We start from the raw sequence: 19,408 nt of genomic DNA, 5'->3' as shown, positions 1-19,408 counted from the left end.
GGCGTGGCTGAGCCCGACGCACGCGTCGTGTGGCATCTGGCCCCGAGAAAAACGGGGTTGCCAAGCTTTTAGAAGCACAAGGCGGACAGAGGCAGCTCCTAAAAGCATCTCCTACTCACGGGGCCTTTCGGGCCTTCAGATACCCACATGAATCGTGAAAATAAATTTTAAGAAAGCAAGCCCCTCCCTCAAGCCGGAAGCGCCCGTGGTCCCCCCCCCTAGTCACGTGGTGTACACGCGCCAAAGGCCCAAGATGAAGAAATAAAAGCGCGGGCTTCCTCATCCCGCTCTTTAAACTAGGTCTTGGTTTAGCGGGGACGTTTCCTTACGGAAGATCACCTTCCATCCCTTTCGCATCTGCTTTCCGCGCCGTTAGTGAGGTCGCCGCATTCTCTGCAGTGGCGACCGTCATCGTAGTGCTCTTTAATCAACTTCCGCCCGTGTCCAAGATGGCAGTTGGGCAGCCGCGCTGACCTTTACGGGGCTGGGCCGCATTTGACGTCTGTGCTCGTAGGGGGTGGAACGGCTAGTACGCGGCAAATGCTGGAGTTGCAGTCAGAGAGTCAACCATGGACTGGAAAGAAGTTCTTCGCCGGCGGTTAGCGACGCCCAACACCGGTCCAAACAGTGAGTTTGGGAGGGGCCGCCCCCAGATAGCCCGGCCCCAAACGCCTAGAGGTCGGGGGAGAATGAGGAGCCGCCGTGCCCGCTTCTGTGAAGTCTCTTGACAAAGGAGGCACGGTGAAATGTGGTTTAAGGATCCAGAGAGTTTTGACCCACACTCCCCTGGGAAGAGATTTGTGTCAGTGAATGTCCACTTAGTAACTCATTTCCTTAGTCTTGACCTAGATTTGTGAGGAATAATTGAGAACCCCGGACCCCATAACTGTTCAACCCTACCAAAGCCTATGATCCATTGATTTTACCGCCTTGTTACTGGAACACTTGTCATTTACCTCATCTTCTTTAGATTTCATGTTGAATTTTTCCTTTTCCCTTAACCCCCTTCACACTTGCTTGTTAACCAACCCGGTTAAATCTTTGCTGTTCTACACCTGCACTCAAAGAACAGCTGCGAGTAGCTGGAAAAAACGAAATGTTGATGAGTTGTCTCACTTTTAATTCACATTCACTAAAGTAGGTGTTTTTCAGTCATTTGCTTACATTTCTTCTGTTTTCCTAGACATCCACGCCCTTATGTCAAAAGCAATTCTCATCTCCCCAAACCTTCACTTTTCCAATAAGTCCTACCTCTTCCTTACCTTCAACTGATGATTGTACATATATTTGAGAAAGTAGAAGCAGTCAGAGAAGAATCCTGTCTGATACTTCCCATTTACCATTTCTAGAAGCCGCTCTAGAAATACTCTATAACTTACTTCACTGTTAAGATGATGAACTGCCTGTGCTTCTATTTGAGACAGTCCTTCCACCCCCACCACTAGATCCCCTCTACCTTCTTTTATTTACTGACTTCACTCTGGCCTTATGCTCTCATGCATCTTCAAATGTTCATTTTCTTCTGGATCATATCCATACAATGACAAATATATTGTAATATCTCTCAGCTTTAAAATAATCATTTGATCTGACATCCCCCTCCAGCTTTTGCTACATTTCTCTGCACCCCTTATAGGAATACTTCTCAAAAAAGTTGGAGGTACTTGTGTTTTCTTCACACCTTTACTCTCTTAAACCCACTCCACTACATGCCAGTTATGTGCTATATACTGTTCTAGGCTATCGCAGTAAACTAAACTGACTGAAGTCGTTGGCCTTAAAAGAATTTTTGCTTTAGTGTTGGGAGAGATGGTAAACAAAATAATAAGTAAATCCTTTATGTTGTACAGTGCCTATTTAAGGCCTTTTCCTTCATTGGTGTGTTAGCTCCCATCCTTTGAGCTAGAGCCCATTTTTTTGCTTGTACCTTTGCAGTCCTCCCCTCTCTCCTAAGTCATCATTTTTTCTTTCTTTGTCATTCCCTTCAGTCTATTAACATGGTGGTATTTCTCCCACCTTAAAGAAACTTTAACTTCCACATTTATCTGTGCCTCATTTTTCTGCCCTCCTTGTAGCAACACTTATTAAAGTAATTGTTGGTTAAATCTGTACTAGTCTCTAATTCCTGCTTGTCAAGATCATCAGTGATCTTCATATTATTCTAGTAATAAGTTTTCAATCCTCATTTTATTTGAACTGCCAGTAGTCCCTGCCAGGAACATAGCAGTTCAGTCTCCTTCTGAATATACTTTCTTCTCTTGTTTTCTGGTGGACACACTCTCTTAGTTTTCCTCCTGCTTCACCAGTCGTCCCTTCTTTGCCGATGATGCATCCTCAGCAACTTCACACTGGAGCAACAAGGATAAATCCTTGGTCAGTTTCTGTTCTCAGCCTGCTCATCTTCTTGGTGAAGTTATCCAGTCTTATGACATTAAATTTTTTATATTTCCTACACCTCCTAAATTTACACCTCATCTCCAGTTCTTTCACTCCCCTCAGATGTTTGTGGGTATCCATACTCAGTACATTCAGTTTTTGGTTAACTGTGAGGGAATGTTGAAGGTTAACACAGAAGGGACTGAATGAATGTAGGGAAGGTTTGGAGAAGTCAGTCACCAAAAATAGTAAGCAAGAGAAACTAAAGGACGAATAAAATCTGTCCTGGTATTTTGGAGAGCCTGGCTTATTAATTAGTAATCATAACATAAATTTGTGAGACCAAATTTGCAGAACTCTGCAGTTGCCTCCAACAGAATTGAGCCATGGTAAACAATTAGATTATAAGATGGATCCAAAGTTTAAAATGAATGAGGCAGATGTGACAAAAATGTAGAGTAACACTAGAAGCATGTTGGGGAGGGCGTGAGACCAGGAAGAGGAAAGTGAACTTTTTAAATAGATCACAGAATTTAAAATCTCAGTGAGGCTGAACTACAGGTATTAATGGCAATGAAGTTTTGAATAACCAAAAAGAAAACAATTATCTGAACTATTATTAGACTTTAAGATTTCAGAAAAGAAGCAGATAAGATCTGTAGTCTTGCCATTGAACTGAGTGAGGGGGTCTCAATCACACACAATAATATTGGTTCTTGCTTGGTGGCAGGACATGGAGGTAAAGAACACTGTGTACCAGTCACCGTGGCCCACAAATAAGGGGAGGAATGGCTAAATAAGATGGCTACATACCAGCAACAGGCTGGGTGAAGTGTAATAGCATCGTAAGATGTAGCTTCACATGGAAGAATTTCACTTAGGTAGAGGAAGAGCAATTATGAGCCTGTGACTCTAAGAAGTCAAAAGCTGTACCTGTCCCCCCCTCCCCCACACTCTAGTCCCAGTGTCCATTACAGCACTTTGCGTATAGTATGTGCTCAATTAATACTTTTGACTGAATGAATTAGGAACACATCAGAGGTCTATAAGAGAGGAATAACTAGAGGAGACAAGTAAGCAATAAAAAGAAGTGGGAGGAGCAGTTGAAAAGTGGTCAGAGATGTAGGGAAAGCTGTTTGAGGAGAAGGTAGTGATTTGGATATTTCAAGAAAGCTAATATAAACATTAATGTCAAAGTTACAGATGTTGGCACTGTAACTTTTAATTATAGTATCTAGATGACTATAGTAAAAGTATTATTTGATATTAAAACTGTTTTCCCCCTTAATCTGTTTTGTTACCAGAAAAAAAAAGTGAACAAGAATTAAAAGATGAAGAAATGGATTTATTTACCAAATATTACTCAGAATGGAAAGGAGGTGGAAAAAACACAAATGAATTCTATAAAACGATTCCTCGATTTTATTATAGGGTAAGTGGTAGTTAAGTAAATGTCTTGCCAAATTTACAAATGAAATATAATATTTTTTAATTATTTTAAAAAAGATTTATTTATTTATTTTTATTTAGACAAGCATTGGGTACAGTCAGAAGCACAGGAGGGTAAGAGAGTTCACCAGAGCCAGAGCGGGGAATAGAATAGGCAGACTGATGAAGTACACTGCTGAGGGGAGCAGCGGGCAGCAGGAGAGGTCTGTCGCGCCATGTGGGACCCTCGCGCAGTGGCCAGGGATCGAACTGGCACTGCAGAGGCTGCAGTCAGCCCAGGTTCAACCGCTGGGCCACCAGGAAAGCCCACAAATGAAATATAATTTTTAAAATGGCTCAGAATCTTATATTTTATAAATAGAGGATTCTAATGTTACGTATTTATTATTTCTAGTTGATAACAAACTTTTAATCCTAATAAAATCTGAGGTTTTATATAAATTGTTATAAGAACATAAAATTGTTTCTTGTCCCCCCTCTTTGAGGTGTAGCCTTTTTCTTTCTTCCTAAATTTTATTATGGATATTAGTAGTCAGTATTCTATTGGATTATGTTCTCAAGCTTTCACAAAACTTATGTTTACTGACTCAGCATTTCTAACTTCATCTTTATTCATGTTACAAGTTATAAACCATTTTTGCTCAATTTAAACTGAAAAACAGTTTGAGAATAGAAAACTTAGAGTTACACGTACGTGTTTCCTTGTGCCCAAACTAAAGAAGTCTTTGAAGAGGGTTATAGATAAAAACACTTAAGTCTTTATTTTTTTAATTAATTTTTTATTTTTTACATCATTGTTCATTTTTAAACAATATTTGCTTCCTCCCATCCCGTCAGATGTGGTCCCCATAGAGTTTCCTTCACCAATTTACCCGTGCACCATCACCACAGTCCCCTGTGCTCCTCCCTCCCACCCTCCGATCCCTCTCCCTCCTCCTCCCCTGCAGTATGTCTCTGGTTTATAATTGTCTGGGTTTGTCTTTTTTTTTTTTTTTTTTGAAGATTTATTTATTTATGCATACAAGAGCTGGGGTACAGGCCAGAGCTGCAAGGGGGTAAAAGGATTCACCAGAGACAGAGTGGGGAACAGAACAGGCAGACTGACTGAAATACACTGCTGAGGGGAGCAGCAGGCAAGACAGGAAAGGTCTGCTTCACCATGTGGGTTGCTCCCTAGCGGGCCGGGGATTGAACTCATGCTGCAGAGGCTGCGAACTGCTTCATAGTGCGGTGTTTAACCCCTTGCGCCACCAGGGAGGTCGTTTCTGGGTTTGTGTTTAAAAAAGCTATTTATAGGTGAAATTGATGACTACTGAAAAAGAATAAGACCTATTTAGTATGTAAAGTGTAACTACATAGAAAGGTTAACTTTGGAATTTTAGCTCAATGTTTCTTAAATCAGTTAACTTCTAAACTCAAAGAAAAATAAACAATACGTTTTGCTTACATGTTTCTTTTGGTAACATTTGGTAGCATTGGTTTACAGCACAGTATGTGATTCAGAGGTACAGGTTTAGAGCCACCACCAAAGCTCCATGTCCTTTTTAGTAACCACTTCTGTCTTTGGCTGATTAGCTGGTTGACTAGCTTCTGCAACATAGTCCCACCCTCAAGCCCCAGCATTACCTCCTAACATTTTTTCCTTCTCCATTCCCTTTTGTTTTTGATGGAAGGTGTGGTATCCTAGTGTTGGAATACTCGGGGTGGAAACCACAACCCCCAATTGGCATTACAGATTAGTTAGCTACATCTAATAGGGCAAAGATATAGAGAAGTAAACCCTCAGAGGAAATTGTTTGAAGTTGATTTGCAATAAGTCATTTTAAAGCTCTGTTTATGAAAATCACCCCAGTGAGCAGACCTTCTGCCTTGGAGGCCATTGAAATAAATACTAACTTGACCATCCCCAAGAAATGAATTAGTCCAGTTTCAAATGATTCTAAGATTGTCAATCTTCAGCCTGTTCTGATTTAATTCTGTGTCAGTCTGAGGTTATAGTGGAAAAATTGCTCTAAGAATAGGAAATAAAACTTGAACTAGACAGTTCCCCTTTTCCTGGTAGTGAAATGGCCTTACTGATCATTGGGTTCTCTATGTATTTTTTTGTTGTTGTTAAATGAACTTGTCTAATGAATGATGGTTTGAAGTTAATCAAGATTGAGTTACTATAGTAATTTTGAGGCAGTTACATAAGTAGTTTTTTTTTTTAATGAGGCCAAATAGATTTTACCTAACCCACTAGTCTATCATTTAACTCTTATTTTTAGCTGCCAGCTGAAGATGAAGTCTTACTACAGAAATTAAGAGAGGAATCAAGAGCTGTCTTTCTGCAAAGGAAAAGCAGAGAACTATTAGATAATGAAGAGCTACAGGTAAGAGAGGAGTATAAGGTTGCTTTGGATGTTATCCATTTCTTATTTGTACTCCTTAAGTCATATATTATATACAGGATGCCTTATTGGAACCTGTACTGCAGAATAGGTGAGAGCACAGGCTCTGGAATAATAGTTCTGAAAGTCCCTAGGTGATTCTAACATGAGGTCAAAGAATGCTTCCATAAAAACCATTATGAAAAGGTCAGACTATAGGGGTTCAAATCCCAGTCCTGCTCTGTGATCCTGGGCTGTGGACTTAACAATACTCATGATTCAATTATTGTCTGTAAAGTAGGGACAGTAATATCAATATCACATAGTTAATTGGATTTAAGAGATACTGCATGTGAAAACTTTAAAACTTAGTAGGTACTCTTCAACACTAGCTATTTTTATTAGGTTACTACTAATTTTTATTAGGTTACGAGGATGTTAGGGGATGAGAATCATCTTAATATTAACTCTGCTATCACATTGTTATTTTAATGGAAAGAACACATTTAGCTACATTTTAAAATTTTGTTTTGTTACTTATAACATCTTCATTTCTGCAACTCTCCTAAGAACTTATGGTTTTTGCTGGACAAGCATCAGACACCACCTATGATTGGAGAGGAAGCTATGATTAATTATGAAAATTTTTTGAAGGTTGGTGAAAAAGCTGGACCAAAGTGCAAGTAAGAGTAATTAATGAATGACTATGTTATGTTAGCATTTTAAATGTCCTGCATAAAATAGTAATGAAAATTTTAGGCAATGGTGTTAAATCAATAATTTAATAAAATTATTTATAGTTGAGAAAGTACATTGATATTGTTATTAAAATAGATAATAGTTTATTTACAACAGTTTCAGTCTTCAGTATTTTTTTTTTTTAAAGATTTATTTATGCATACAAGAGCTGGGGTATAGGCCAGAGGTGCCGGGGATGGGAGGATTCACCACAGACAGAGTGGGGAACAGAATAGGCAGATTGCCTGAAATACACTGCTGAAGGGAGCAGCGGGCAAGTCAGGAGAGGTCTGCTGTGCCATGTGGGTCGCTCCCTGGCTGGGGATCGAACTTGTGCTGCAGTGGCTATGGATAGCTTCATAGGTTGTGTCTTAACCCCTTGCGCCACCAGGGAGGCCTTAGACCTTCATTCTTAAGACAACAGAATTCAAGGATGTGTGGCTTAATATTTTAAGTTTTCAACTTTTGTTGTCACTTTGACTTTTTTATTTAATTTGTTTAATTTATGCAGTTCTTTGCTAATTTATATAGAAATAATTTTTGTATTATGTTATCTAATCACTTTAATCTTTATTTCCTTTTCTTAGGCAATTTTTCACAGCAAAAGTTTTTGCCAAACTCCTTCATACAGATTCTTATGGAAGAATTTCCATCATGCAGTTCTTTAATTATGTCATGAGAAAAGGTGATTTCATTTTCAGTGTGCTTGAACTACTCCTTTCTGAGAACCAAGTAGGTTTTTAGTCCATGTTTTTATTGTATACCTTCCATGTGAAACAACTGTCTTTTAGTAAGTTTGAAAAGCAGAATATGTTACCTTTTGACTAAGGTTTGTTTTTCTGTTATTTTGATTCTCTTGTGTAACTTCATAGGTCTAAGATTTTTCTACCATAAATTTGACTTTATTATTACAAAAAATAATTAAAATGTTAAAAACAAGATAAAACCTCATGTATTCTAAAGATAGTAGATAACTAGCTGTGAAAAGCTGACCCCCCAATTCACTTAATGTGGTATATAGAGAAACCAAACAAAGGGTCAAAGATAAGTTGAAAGCTGACCATAGATCTAAGGCAGGAGGGAGAGTAGGAGGGGTGAAAACAGGATAAGGGGGTGGAGCACATGGGAATTATGGTGATGGACTGTGGGGGCTTTGGTGATGGGAGAACTATGGTGATCACAGCTGAGGAGAGTAATCCTATACTATCAAAAATTAACGAGGATGTAAGGGAAAATTACTTCATTAAAAAAATAAGTTAAGAAAAAAGCTGAACCAAGTGTTTTAATGTATGGTGACTTGAAATAATTTTAATTCACTGATAATTTTATTTCACCAATATATATTACAGGTATAACTATTGTATATAAGTATATTACAGGTTGAATTGCCTGAGAAGATAGTTTCAAAGTCACAATGAAAGCACCAGATTCAAGAGTTTTGATTAAGCAACTTGAAGTTGTTATGATTCCTATAAGTCCCATAATGATCTTTGAAGTCCTATGTGTTCCGTCTTTAACTGATATTTGGTTATTGTAATTAATCTCAGTAGAATAAAAGCTGCTTAAATGAAGGTATAATATTACACTCAGCATCCTTGTTTGAAAGAATACCAAGTTTAATAGGTAAAGAACAGTATCCTCAAGGGCATCAATTTTATTGTTGCTCTAGACATGGTAGAAGATGTTGAAATCTGCCACTAATTACACTTAATAAGTGTGAAAAGAAATATGTGTAAAGAATTTTTGGATTGTTTATCCCTTTAATCTGGTTCTTCATCTCCTTTTGTCCATATAATAAGGGACAGATCTTAAGTACATTTCATTTTCTCACTTATTGACAGTTTGGCTTCACCAAACAAGAATAGGACTCAGTTTATATGATGTTGCTGGACAAGGGTACCTTCGGGAATCTGTAAGTATTAACCTATCTCAAATACTACCTATTTTAAAATATACTGAAGCATTAAAAAAACCTAAATTAATAAAAACAAATTTTAATATGGTTTCACCACTAACATAGTTAATGAGTTTATTTCATCATTGAATAAACTCATGCTGAATAATTTTTAGGACTGAAATTATATTCTAGTATCTAATGAAGAAACAAGATATGATGTTTAACACTTTAAAGTTTTATTTTGCTTTGTTGTTTCAGGATTTAGAAAACTACATATTGGAACTTATCCCTACTTTGCCACAATTAGATGGGCTGGAAAAATCTTTTTACTCCTTCTATGTTTGTACAGCCGTTAGGAAGTTTTTCTTCTTTTTAGACCCTCTAAGAACAGGTAAAGGAAAATCTTATCTTAGATATTATAAGCTTATTATTACTTCTCTCAGTAGCTAAAGGAAAATCTTGAAAATGTCAATTATTTTCCTAAAATGTGATTGCCATTTAATACATGAAGCTCTTTTAAGATTTATTTACACTCACTGTGAACAGCTGTGTGACAATGATCATGTTACCTAACCATTTACAGTTTCTTCGTCTCTAAAATGAGGTACAAACTGAGGAATCTGTGGTCCTTCTGTTCTAAGAAGCCAGTTATTCCAATATGATTTGCTATCTCTGATATGTAATTATAATGGAGAATTGTTCTTTTTGATAATGAACATGAATTGGAAGTAGGAGAACCTTTCAGCCATAATATACTTTTCTCTTTCTCAAGGTAACTATCCTAAAAGTCAGGTTATAAATTTGGCCTCATTAACAGTACACTAATCTAACCTGCTAGATTTAAATACTTATCACTGGAGCAGAGGGATGGAATCTCAGTCCTTCATTCACCTCCTGTCCTGGAAAATTCGGCGGTGAAACCATGACAGTAGATAGTAGCTCACAGTCTTTTTTCAGTGCCTCCACTGTAGACATTTACACATCTTTCCCTTTGAAATTTACAAAATAATAATAGCTAACAGTTTTGATTTTATTATGTAGTAATCAGAGAGCAAAACATTTTACAGATTCTTTCATTTCTTTCTCATAACTTCATAAGGAAGGTGTTTTAAAAGTGTAAGGTAACTTGAGACATAGATTACCTATCTAGAACGCATTCAAGATCCCATCTATCTGCTCTTAACAATGCCTCTATATTGCCTATTCCAGAACCTTCCAAAGAAAAACGGGGACAGTCTTCTTAATTAGGTTGCCAGCAATATCTTACACATATCCACAAAATACTTAACATAGCTTTTCTTTGGAATCTGCTATCAGTGTAATTTTGGAAAGAATTTACCAGTTAGATTTGTATAGTTGGAGATAATATATGTAGACATATAAGTGCGATTTTATTAAATGTTTCTTTGCATGGTTCCCTCTTCATAGCAATGTGTAATAATGACTTTGGAACATAAGAGCTACAAAGCTTTAAAACTGTCAATTTATCAATTGTGGTTTTCTTTTTGCTTTTTTGTTCTTTAAAGGGAAGATAAAAATTCAAGATATCTTAGCATGCAGCTTCCTAGATGATTTATTAGAGGTAAATGCTTTTAAACTATTTAATTATATCACTTGACACTTGCTACTTTCTAATTATGTTTGTTCATTTAGTTAAGGGATGAAGAACTGTCAAAGGAAAGTCAAGAAACAAATTGGTTTTCTGCTCCTTCTGCCCTAAGGGTTTATGGTATGTTCCTATCATAATGCTAAAATTTGAATTTTATGTTCCTCAAGTTAATTGGCATTCAAAAGACAGTTTTATTCATAGGATAATTTATCTTAAAATCAGAGTATTCTAATTAATTTAAGAGCTGGTATTCCTGTATCTCTAAAGTTTACTTCTCTAAATACCAATGTTTTAAATTTTTGTAACTCTTTTTATTTCTTAAGTCTTTAACAGAACATACAAAACATAATTTTGTCCTTTTTTCTTGACTCAAGAGCATCACTATGAACATCAACTGTGGTTTTCATTGTGATAAAATGCTGTGCTCGTGGTCCACAAGAGGGAGGTGTTCTAGGATCTGGTTCATTTTTTTCTTGACTTTCATTAATCTGTTACATTATTCTGTTGGGTGATCTTCTGACTTGTTTTGGCACCCTTGACTTCTGCTTTCAAGTACCAGCTTTTCAATGCTTTTTGTTGATCCCTACTTCCATCTAATTTAGAAACCCAAGAAAGTTCTAAAAGGATTGCAGACTGACAACAAATAATGATATAAGTAAAAGAACCCCGGGTTTTTTCCCCTCTGGTTCTGACTTTATGGCTATTCTGATAGACATTATTAGGATAGTTGGTGCTAGGGCATTACCCTAACTGTAACATAATTAGTTGAAAATCAGAATATTCTCCAATAAAAGAACTTTGTTAGTGTGTATTCTTTTCTCCTTTAATTAGAATTTTATTTTGGTCATGATTATCTTTTTATTATCTTTCTTCCCAAGGCCAGTATTTGAATCTTGATAAGGATCACAATGGCATGCTCAGTAAAGAAGAACTCTCCCGCTATGGAACAGCAACCATGACCAATGTCTTCCTAGACCGAGTTTTCCAGGAGTGTCTCACTTATGATGGAGAAATGGTAAAAACTCTAATTAGAGTTTTTAAAATTCAAGCTCCCCAAACCTCCACAGTCCCCTTCTTGACTTGATAGAACATTATTTTTTATTGAAGTACATTAGTTTTCAGCACTGTATATGATTCAGAGGTATAGGTTCACACTTCTTCAGGTGTATGTTATCACTTCACACCCACCACCAAAGCACTCATAGTCCTCCACCACCATCCTTCGACCCCCTCACCCTCTTTTGCTCTCTACCCTCCCCATCTTCCTCTGGTTGGTCAATACTACAGTCATATTTTATGTTTGTTTATTTATTTATTCTGTTCCTTTGTATTTTTTTCCATATGAAGTCATCCATTTGTCTTTCTCCTTCTGATTTATTTCACTTAGCATAATCCTTTCCATTCCCATTCATGTCAACCCAAATGGCAAGAGTTCATCCTTCTTTATAGCTGTGCAGCATTCCTCTGTGTGTGTGTGTGTGTGTGTGTGTGTGTGTTGTATTACATCTTTAGCCACTAATCTGTCATTGGGCTCTTAAGCTGTTTCCCTAACTTGGGTATTGTAAATAGTGCTGCAGTAAATATAGGGGTGTACATATCCCTGGAAATTAAATGCTTTTGTGTATTTAAAGTAGATACCTCGCAAGTGGAATTGCTGGATTGTATGGTAGATCCATTTTTATTGTTGGGATAAACCTTCATACTGCTTTCCATAGTTTGGACCAGTTTATATTCCCACCAACAGTATATGAGGGCTCCTTTTATTTTTTCATACCCTCATCAGCATTTGTTGTTGAGCCATCCTCACTAGAGTGAGGTGGTATCTCGTGTTTTGACTTACATTTCCTTGGTAAGTGAGATTAAACATTTTTCATATACCTGTTGGCCATCTGTTTCTCTTCTTTGGAGAAGTGTATCTCTTTTGCCCATTTTTTGATTGGATTCTTTGTTTTTCTTTTTTTTTTTGGGTTCGGTGAGTTTTTTATAGATCTTGGATATTAGCCACTTTGCAGATGTGTGGTGTGTAATATTTTCTCCCATTCAGTAGGGTGTCTTCGTTTTTTTTATTTTTTTATTTTTTAAGATTTATTTATTTATTTATACATGAACCAGGGTACAGGCCAGATGCATGGGAGGGTAAGAGGACTCACCAGAGACAGAGTGGGGAACAGGACAGATTGATGAAATACACTGCTGAGGGGAGCAGCAGTCGAGACAGGAGAGGTCTGCTGCACCATGTGGGACCCTCGCTGGCAGGCCGGGATCTAAGCGGTGCCGCAGAGGCTGCAGACAGCTTCACAGCGCGGCACTCAACCGCCTGCGCCACCAGGGGAGGACCGGTTGTCTTCATTTTAATGACAGTTTCTTTTGCTGTGTAGAAGCATTGTAGTTCAATGTGGTCCCTTTTATTTTTTTCTGTTTCCCTTGCTATGAGTGCCCAAAGACATCTGTGAAGCCAGTGTCATGGAGTGTTTTGTCTGTTTTTTTCTATGTACTTTATGGTGGTCATTAATCCATTTTGAGTTAATTTAGGTATATGCATGAGAGATAATTAGTAGTCTAGTTTCTACTTTTTTTTTTTTTTTTTTTTTTGCATGTGGCTGTCCAGTTTTCTCACCATTTGTTGAAAAGACTTTCCTTTCCCCAGTATATACTCTTGGCTCCTGTCAATTGCTAGATTTACTGTCTAAGTGTGGGTTTTGATACAGCATCATTTTTATATCACTGTGTAATAGTATCTTACAAAGTATGAACTGGTATAATTAATTTAGGTTTCAGATTCTTTGATCCCAAAGTAAATTTGCTTAAAAACATTATTTCCCTTATAGAACCAAGGCATTAGAAAATTTTAATGTTTTGTCCATTTCATTGGCATTGTACCTTTTGTAGAGAAGGGTGGACTTGTAAAGAAAAAGTTTGAAAAACTGGCTAATCATTTTGACTGTTTTCATATAAATAGTTCATTCATTAAATTGCCAAGTCCACCATAGTATCACATATGTCCTGATCTAAATCTAAGAATCGGGTTGTATTTCTTTAAGTAACTATATTAGTAGCTAAAGATTAACTAACATGCTTTTGTCCTTTTATTTTAACAGTGTTAATTATTCTTCATGGCACTTTTAAATTACTAGTCTTGCTATTAAAAGCATGTTTAGGATCTGAGAAATTTTCCAAAGCAATAATGCTTATATTGTTAGAAGAGAATTGGGCTTTAGGTTTTATTATTTAGCTCCAATAAGAGTTTTCATAACACCACTGTAAGCCAGTTGCAAAGGAAAAGATGGGGAGGGGCAGACAGGTGCAGAATCTCTGCATTATGACTCTCACAGTTGTCTGAAGTTGATAATGAGGAACTTACAGTATATTAACGATTTTGGTGAATTAAGAAAATCAGAGGGTACAGCATGGATGAAGTTGGACCAAAATGAAGCTGCATCTCTTTGGTCTTTATATTGCAATTTCTGCAGAAAGGAATTCTTAATCTTAGCCTAAAAAAATCTTTTGCAATGTAAAACAATTTTTAAGTAAGAATCACCTAAGTATTCTACTACTTTTCACTAGGTGAAAAGTAACATGAGTTTTCCTTTTTTGTAGAGAAGGCTTTCTGTTCTCCCTGTCTTTTTAGCCTGTTTGTTCTGCTTTTTTTTTTTTTTTTAATCAGAGCAGTATCAATTCACTGTAGAATATCTGGTATTTTAAAATGACTTCTTATTGGAAATCATCTGATTTTTAAATTTTACAGTATTTCAAAACAGCTATTTTAATTATAATGTCCTGTTCATTCCAGATAAGTTTGTTATGGTGTTTTTTTCCCTAAATGATCACACTGAAATGAAGATCGCTAGCTGCAGTGTACAGTGGCTTATTCATTGTCCGTTTCAAAAGCATAGTGAAAGAAAATTATGTTTTACCACAGCAAATCTCATAAGAAAACTAGCTGTGTTCCCAGATTCTCTGTATAGAGTAACTGCTTGTAGAATTCTAGAAACCAAATTTAAATATACAAAAATGGATTTATCTTCCATATTTAAAAAAATGCTACCTTTAATTGTAAAATAGCTTCAAATCAGGTAACTCATTTGAAAAGTGAATTCAGGGGACCTCCCCAGTGGCACAAGGGATTAAGACACAGCACTATGAAGCTATCTGCAGCCACTGCAGCTTAAGTTCCATCTCAGGCCAGGGAACTAACCCACATGGTGCAGCAGACCTCTCCTGTCTTGCCGGCTGCTCCCCTCAGCAGTGTACTTCAGCCAATCCCCCTGTTCTGCTTCCCATTCTGTCTCTGGCAAATTCACTCACACCCCCCATTCCCCCCACACCTCTGGTCTGTACCCCAGTTCTTGTATGTATAAATAAATCTTAAAAAAAAAATGTGAATTCAACTTCTCATGAATATCATTTCCTTTTCCATAGGATTATAAGACTTACCTGGACTTTGTTCTTGCATTAGAAAACCGAAAAGAACCTGCAGCTCTGCAATATATTTTCAAATTGCTTGATATTGAGAACAAAGGATATCTGAATGTCTTTTCCCTTAATTATTTTTTTAGGGTAAGTCTCACTTGTATAATGAGTAATTGTACCTTAATATAAGTAATACTTTTTGGTTTATTTCTTTTCTCTTTTTTTCTATCACTTGCTTTAAATTATCTACTCACTGACAATGTTATCTAACTTATAGTATTTAACAAAACTATATAACAGATTATAGAAGGAAATCTATTTTTTTCTTTTTCTATTTTTAAAAATATAAATGAGCTAATAAATCAAAGTTCAGTAGATGGAAGATACTAAAAAAGTGTATAAATATGCCAAGGGCTATATATTAGCCATTGGAAATATGAATATGCATGAGAAATTCTGTGCTCTTAGTGTGAAATCCTATTAAAGCATTAATTAAACAGCTCAAAAAAAGATAGCTACTTTCCATAAGTATTTGTAGATTCTATATAATTGCTATACTGTAAAATAATAATTGTAAAATTGACTAGAACTGTGTGCTGCATTTCAATGTAGTTGTGCCTTAGTCTCAGAATAATTTGATAAGCTGTAATGCGGAATTTGATATCTTGATAAGCATTCAGATGTAAAAGGTATAAAAGTAGGACTGTCCGCTTTTATAAGACAAATCCTTAATCTGAATGGTGACTTTTCTACTTGATGGAATAGTTTTGTATAGTAGTATTCCATTACTATAATTCTATAGCTAGTTTTTAAAAGACCCTATGACTTTTATATGGTTAAGATTAACCATATATATCTTTTTGGTATAATTTTCACATTTTTGTCATAAACTACTTTTTCTCAGAGGCCTTATCTTTTCCACTTAAAAATCTTTGGTACTTTTAAAATAACTTTATCTGGTTTCTGAGTTTCATAGTATATATTTTATAATTTCTTGATAAATTCCTTAACAGGTTTTCCATTGTGATTTTCTAGGTAGTAAAGACTGCAATTATTAGAATAAACTACAATCCAGTATTAGGTGCATTTTGTAAAAATTGAATGCTACATATACCTTAAGTCAGTGGCTATACTGTAGAGGTCTAGAACTGTTGATAGTTACACTGTTGCAGTGTTTACATTTATCTAATTATTTAGGTAATACCAACCAATCATAAGGATGTGCCTGATATGGTGCAGACCTGTAAAATGAAAATTCAGTTATGGGGAAGCAAAGTAAATACATCTTTAAAAACCCAACCTTTTCCCATAAAGATTTCTTATAATAACCTCTACTCTTGGAATTTTATTTATATAACACATAGAAAATTTAATGAAATCATCCAAGTCTATTTAGGCTTGGTTGTATGAGCTAAAGTAAATTACTGATGCTGAAGGCTGCAATCCTAGACTGCTCGTCAAGCTTTCGTACATTAATATCCCAGTGAAAAAACTGGCTTGGACGGTGTATTCTAGAGAGCATACCATCCAGGACTACTTCTATAGTAGTTGTGTACTCAAAGATTCTCATCTCCCTCAAAGAGAGTCATAATCTGTGCATAATCTGCCATCTAGTCACATGCAATCTGCTATCTACGTCACATATAATCTGCTATCTGCATAATCTGCTATCTACGTCACACATAATCTGCTATCTACGTCACACCTACAGAGTAGGTACCTGGAACATACTTAACTATTTGCCAAAAATTTTAAGCCTCACATTTTCAGTGAATGGCTCTCACATAAAATATTAGTCCATCTGGGTTGCCGTAGTTTCTTTAGTCACTATTTTCTTGTTAAAGTTCATAAAATAGTTTAATGGAAGCTTACCTCCATTTTTTTCTGTGAAGTAAAAGGCAAAGTATAGGGTGGGAGGGGAGGTTCCAAATTATTCAAAGCAGAATAACCGCTAGGTCACATTAAACACCTATCTGAGGTTGGTGACCACTCCCTATGTGACAGCAATAATTTGTAGTATTGTATGATTTTTAAGATTTATTTATTATGCATACAAGAGCTGGGGTATAGGCAAGAGATGCGGGGGCGCCGGGGTGGGGGGTAAGAGGATTTACCAGAGACAGAGCAGGGAACAGAACACAGACTGACTGAAATACACTGCTGAGGGGAGCAGTGGGCGAGTCAGGAGAGGTCTGCTGCACCATGTGGGTTGCTCCCTGGCCGGCTGGGGATTGAACTCGTGCTGCAGAAGCTTTGCATTGCTTCATAGTGAGGTGCTTAACCCCTTGCGCCACCAGGGAGGCTCCAGTATGGTATGATTTTTTCCTGAAGTTCTCACAAGCTATGCTATAGGTCTAGGAAGGTTGATGGTTACACTGATGCAGCATTTAGATTTTGTTGACTGGATGTGGAGCAAGTTCAAGGAAGTTAAGTATGTTGATAAAAGTGGTTGAAACAAGCTTGTGGTCTGGAAAGGAAGTAGAACTAAAACAGGTTCCTGTTCTAGACAGTTGATAGAAGGGGAGCTATTGTGTATTTTATTTTTTATTTACAGATTTATTTTTACTAAATACAGGCCATACAGGAACTAATGAAAATCCATGGACAAGATCCTGTTTCATTTCAAGATGTCAAGGTTACTTTTTCCTTTAATTTAAAAACCAGATAATCGTTTGAATTAAATGAAATTTTATATGAAATCAGCCTACAAACTATGAAGTGCTGAGCCAAATCAAGTATTTGCTGTTACTTGTTCTGAACTGTTTTTAATTAGAAAGCAAGACAACACTTGATCTAAAGTTTTTTGTGTAGTTTATGATTTAGTATTGTCGACATTCCCTCATTTTGAATGAAAACTAAAGAGAACCAGTATTAGCTTCATCATTTGTAAGTCTATTCCACTGTATTGTAAAATAAATTTTTACCTTGTGAACTGTTATGTTCAGGCACATTTTTATTAAAGTCCAACAATATGAGAATTATCACTATTGAAACACATGCTACTACTTAACATTAATCAGAGCAAGATAACTGCTAGGTCATGTTAAAGGTCCATCTGGGGTTGGTGACCATTCCCTATGTAATAGCAATGTAGTCTTGTATGCTTTTTTTCCAAAGTTCTCAAAAGCTATGCTATAGGTCTAGGAAGGTTGATGGTTACAATAATGTAGCATTTAGATTTTGTTGACTGGATGGGGAACAAGTTCAAGGACATTAAGAATATTGATAAGAGTGGTTGAAACGATGAGGCTTGTGGTCTGATAGAAAAGTAGAACTAGAATAGATTCCTATTCTAGAGAGGTGATCATACTTTTCAACAATTATGAAAAACATTTAGTATCCAGTACTGATTCAGGTTCACGCTGACTGATGTAATCAAATAATCAATCCTGTTTTAACTAAGTAAAAGATAAAGGGCGATTTTGGTTTAATATAAATCAGACAATATGAAACTATACAACAGGCTATAAGATCTAGTAATTTTAAACTACTACCAACCTACAAAAGGAAGTTTCACAAACCTAAAAGATTAAAAGTTCATACAATTCACTTACTGGATTGTCCTAATCTTTAAAAATTATAATTTGCCTCTTTAAATTCTAAATACTCTTGAGTAATTATACTACAGAAGTATTAGGAATCAGATATTATGTTCCTTATAATATTCATCAGTGCACTTCATAATATGGAAGTGGTCCTTCCATCTACCTACTCCTGTAAATTTTAGCACAATTTAGTGACATTTGGCATAATTCTTTAATACAGAATTCCCCTTCATCTACTCACCCACCCATCCTATGTCTAGAGTAAAAGATTGACATCAATCCTGGAAATGAAGCTTTGCTAATATCCTGGCTCTGAAGCCTTTAAGTTTTTACTGTTAACTGAGTTTGCACATAAGACTTTGTTTTACCACCAATTAGAAGACAACAGAAAAATAAAAGTATTTGATACATATTCAAATAAACTGATGAAGACAATTCAGGCAAATAATAAAAGGTTGGTAGTAGTTTAAAATTACTAGATCTAAAGTTGCCTGTTACATATTTCATTTATATTAAACCAAAATAGCCCTTTATCTTATACTTGGTTAAAACTGGATTAATTATTTGATAGTGTTTTACCACTACTTTCTAGCTTGGATCACACTGAGTTTCAGTTTATTCTTCTATGAGTAACAGTTACCACAAACCTAAGGAATCTTCCAATAAAATGCTGTATTGTACTTAGAGAAAAGAAGATTATCTGTTAAATGAAAAAATGAGAACAAATTTTAAATAAAGTCAAATGCAAGCCCTGATTTTTAGATCATTATGTGACAGAAATTAAGTATTAGATAATACATTTCATAGTATGTTTTTTCTCTTGCAGGATGAAATATTTGACATGGTGAAACCTAAGGATCCTTTAAAAATCTCTCTTCAGGATTTAATTAATAGTAATCAAGGAGATACAGTGACCACCATTCTAATTGATCTCAATGGCTTCTGGACTTATGAGAATAGAGAAGCCCTTGTTGCAAATGACACTGAAAACTCAGTAGACCTTGATGATACTTGA

At 36.1% G+C, this 19,408-nt stretch overlaps 1 protein-coding gene across 1 annotated transcript; it reads left to right on the top strand.

Annotated features, from left to right (window-relative positions):
• Positions 1-569: 569 nt before the first annotated feature.
• Positions 570-19,408, top strand: PPP2R3C (protein phosphatase 2 regulatory subunit B''gamma; the record flags this gene model as incomplete). Its single annotated transcript, XM_084239827.1, has 13 exons — positions 570-627; positions 3,681-3,808; positions 6,093-6,197; positions 6,765-6,877; positions 7,520-7,617; positions 8,774-8,844; positions 9,088-9,220; positions 10,356-10,411; positions 10,483-10,558; positions 11,317-11,453; positions 14,858-14,995; positions 17,424-17,483; positions 19,220-19,408. The coding sequence occupies 13 exons, from the start codon at positions 570-572 to the stop codon at positions 19,406-19,408; spliced, it is 1,362 nt and encodes a 453-aa protein (XP_084095953.1).

The sequence above is a fragment of the Talpa europaea genome (assembly GCF_964194135.1).
Source record: "Talpa europaea genome assembly, chromosome: 8".
Classification (NCBI taxonomy): Eukaryota; Metazoa; Chordata; class Mammalia; order Eulipotyphla; family Talpidae; genus Talpa; species Talpa europaea.
This window is presented reverse-complemented; position numbering and strand designations above follow the sequence as displayed.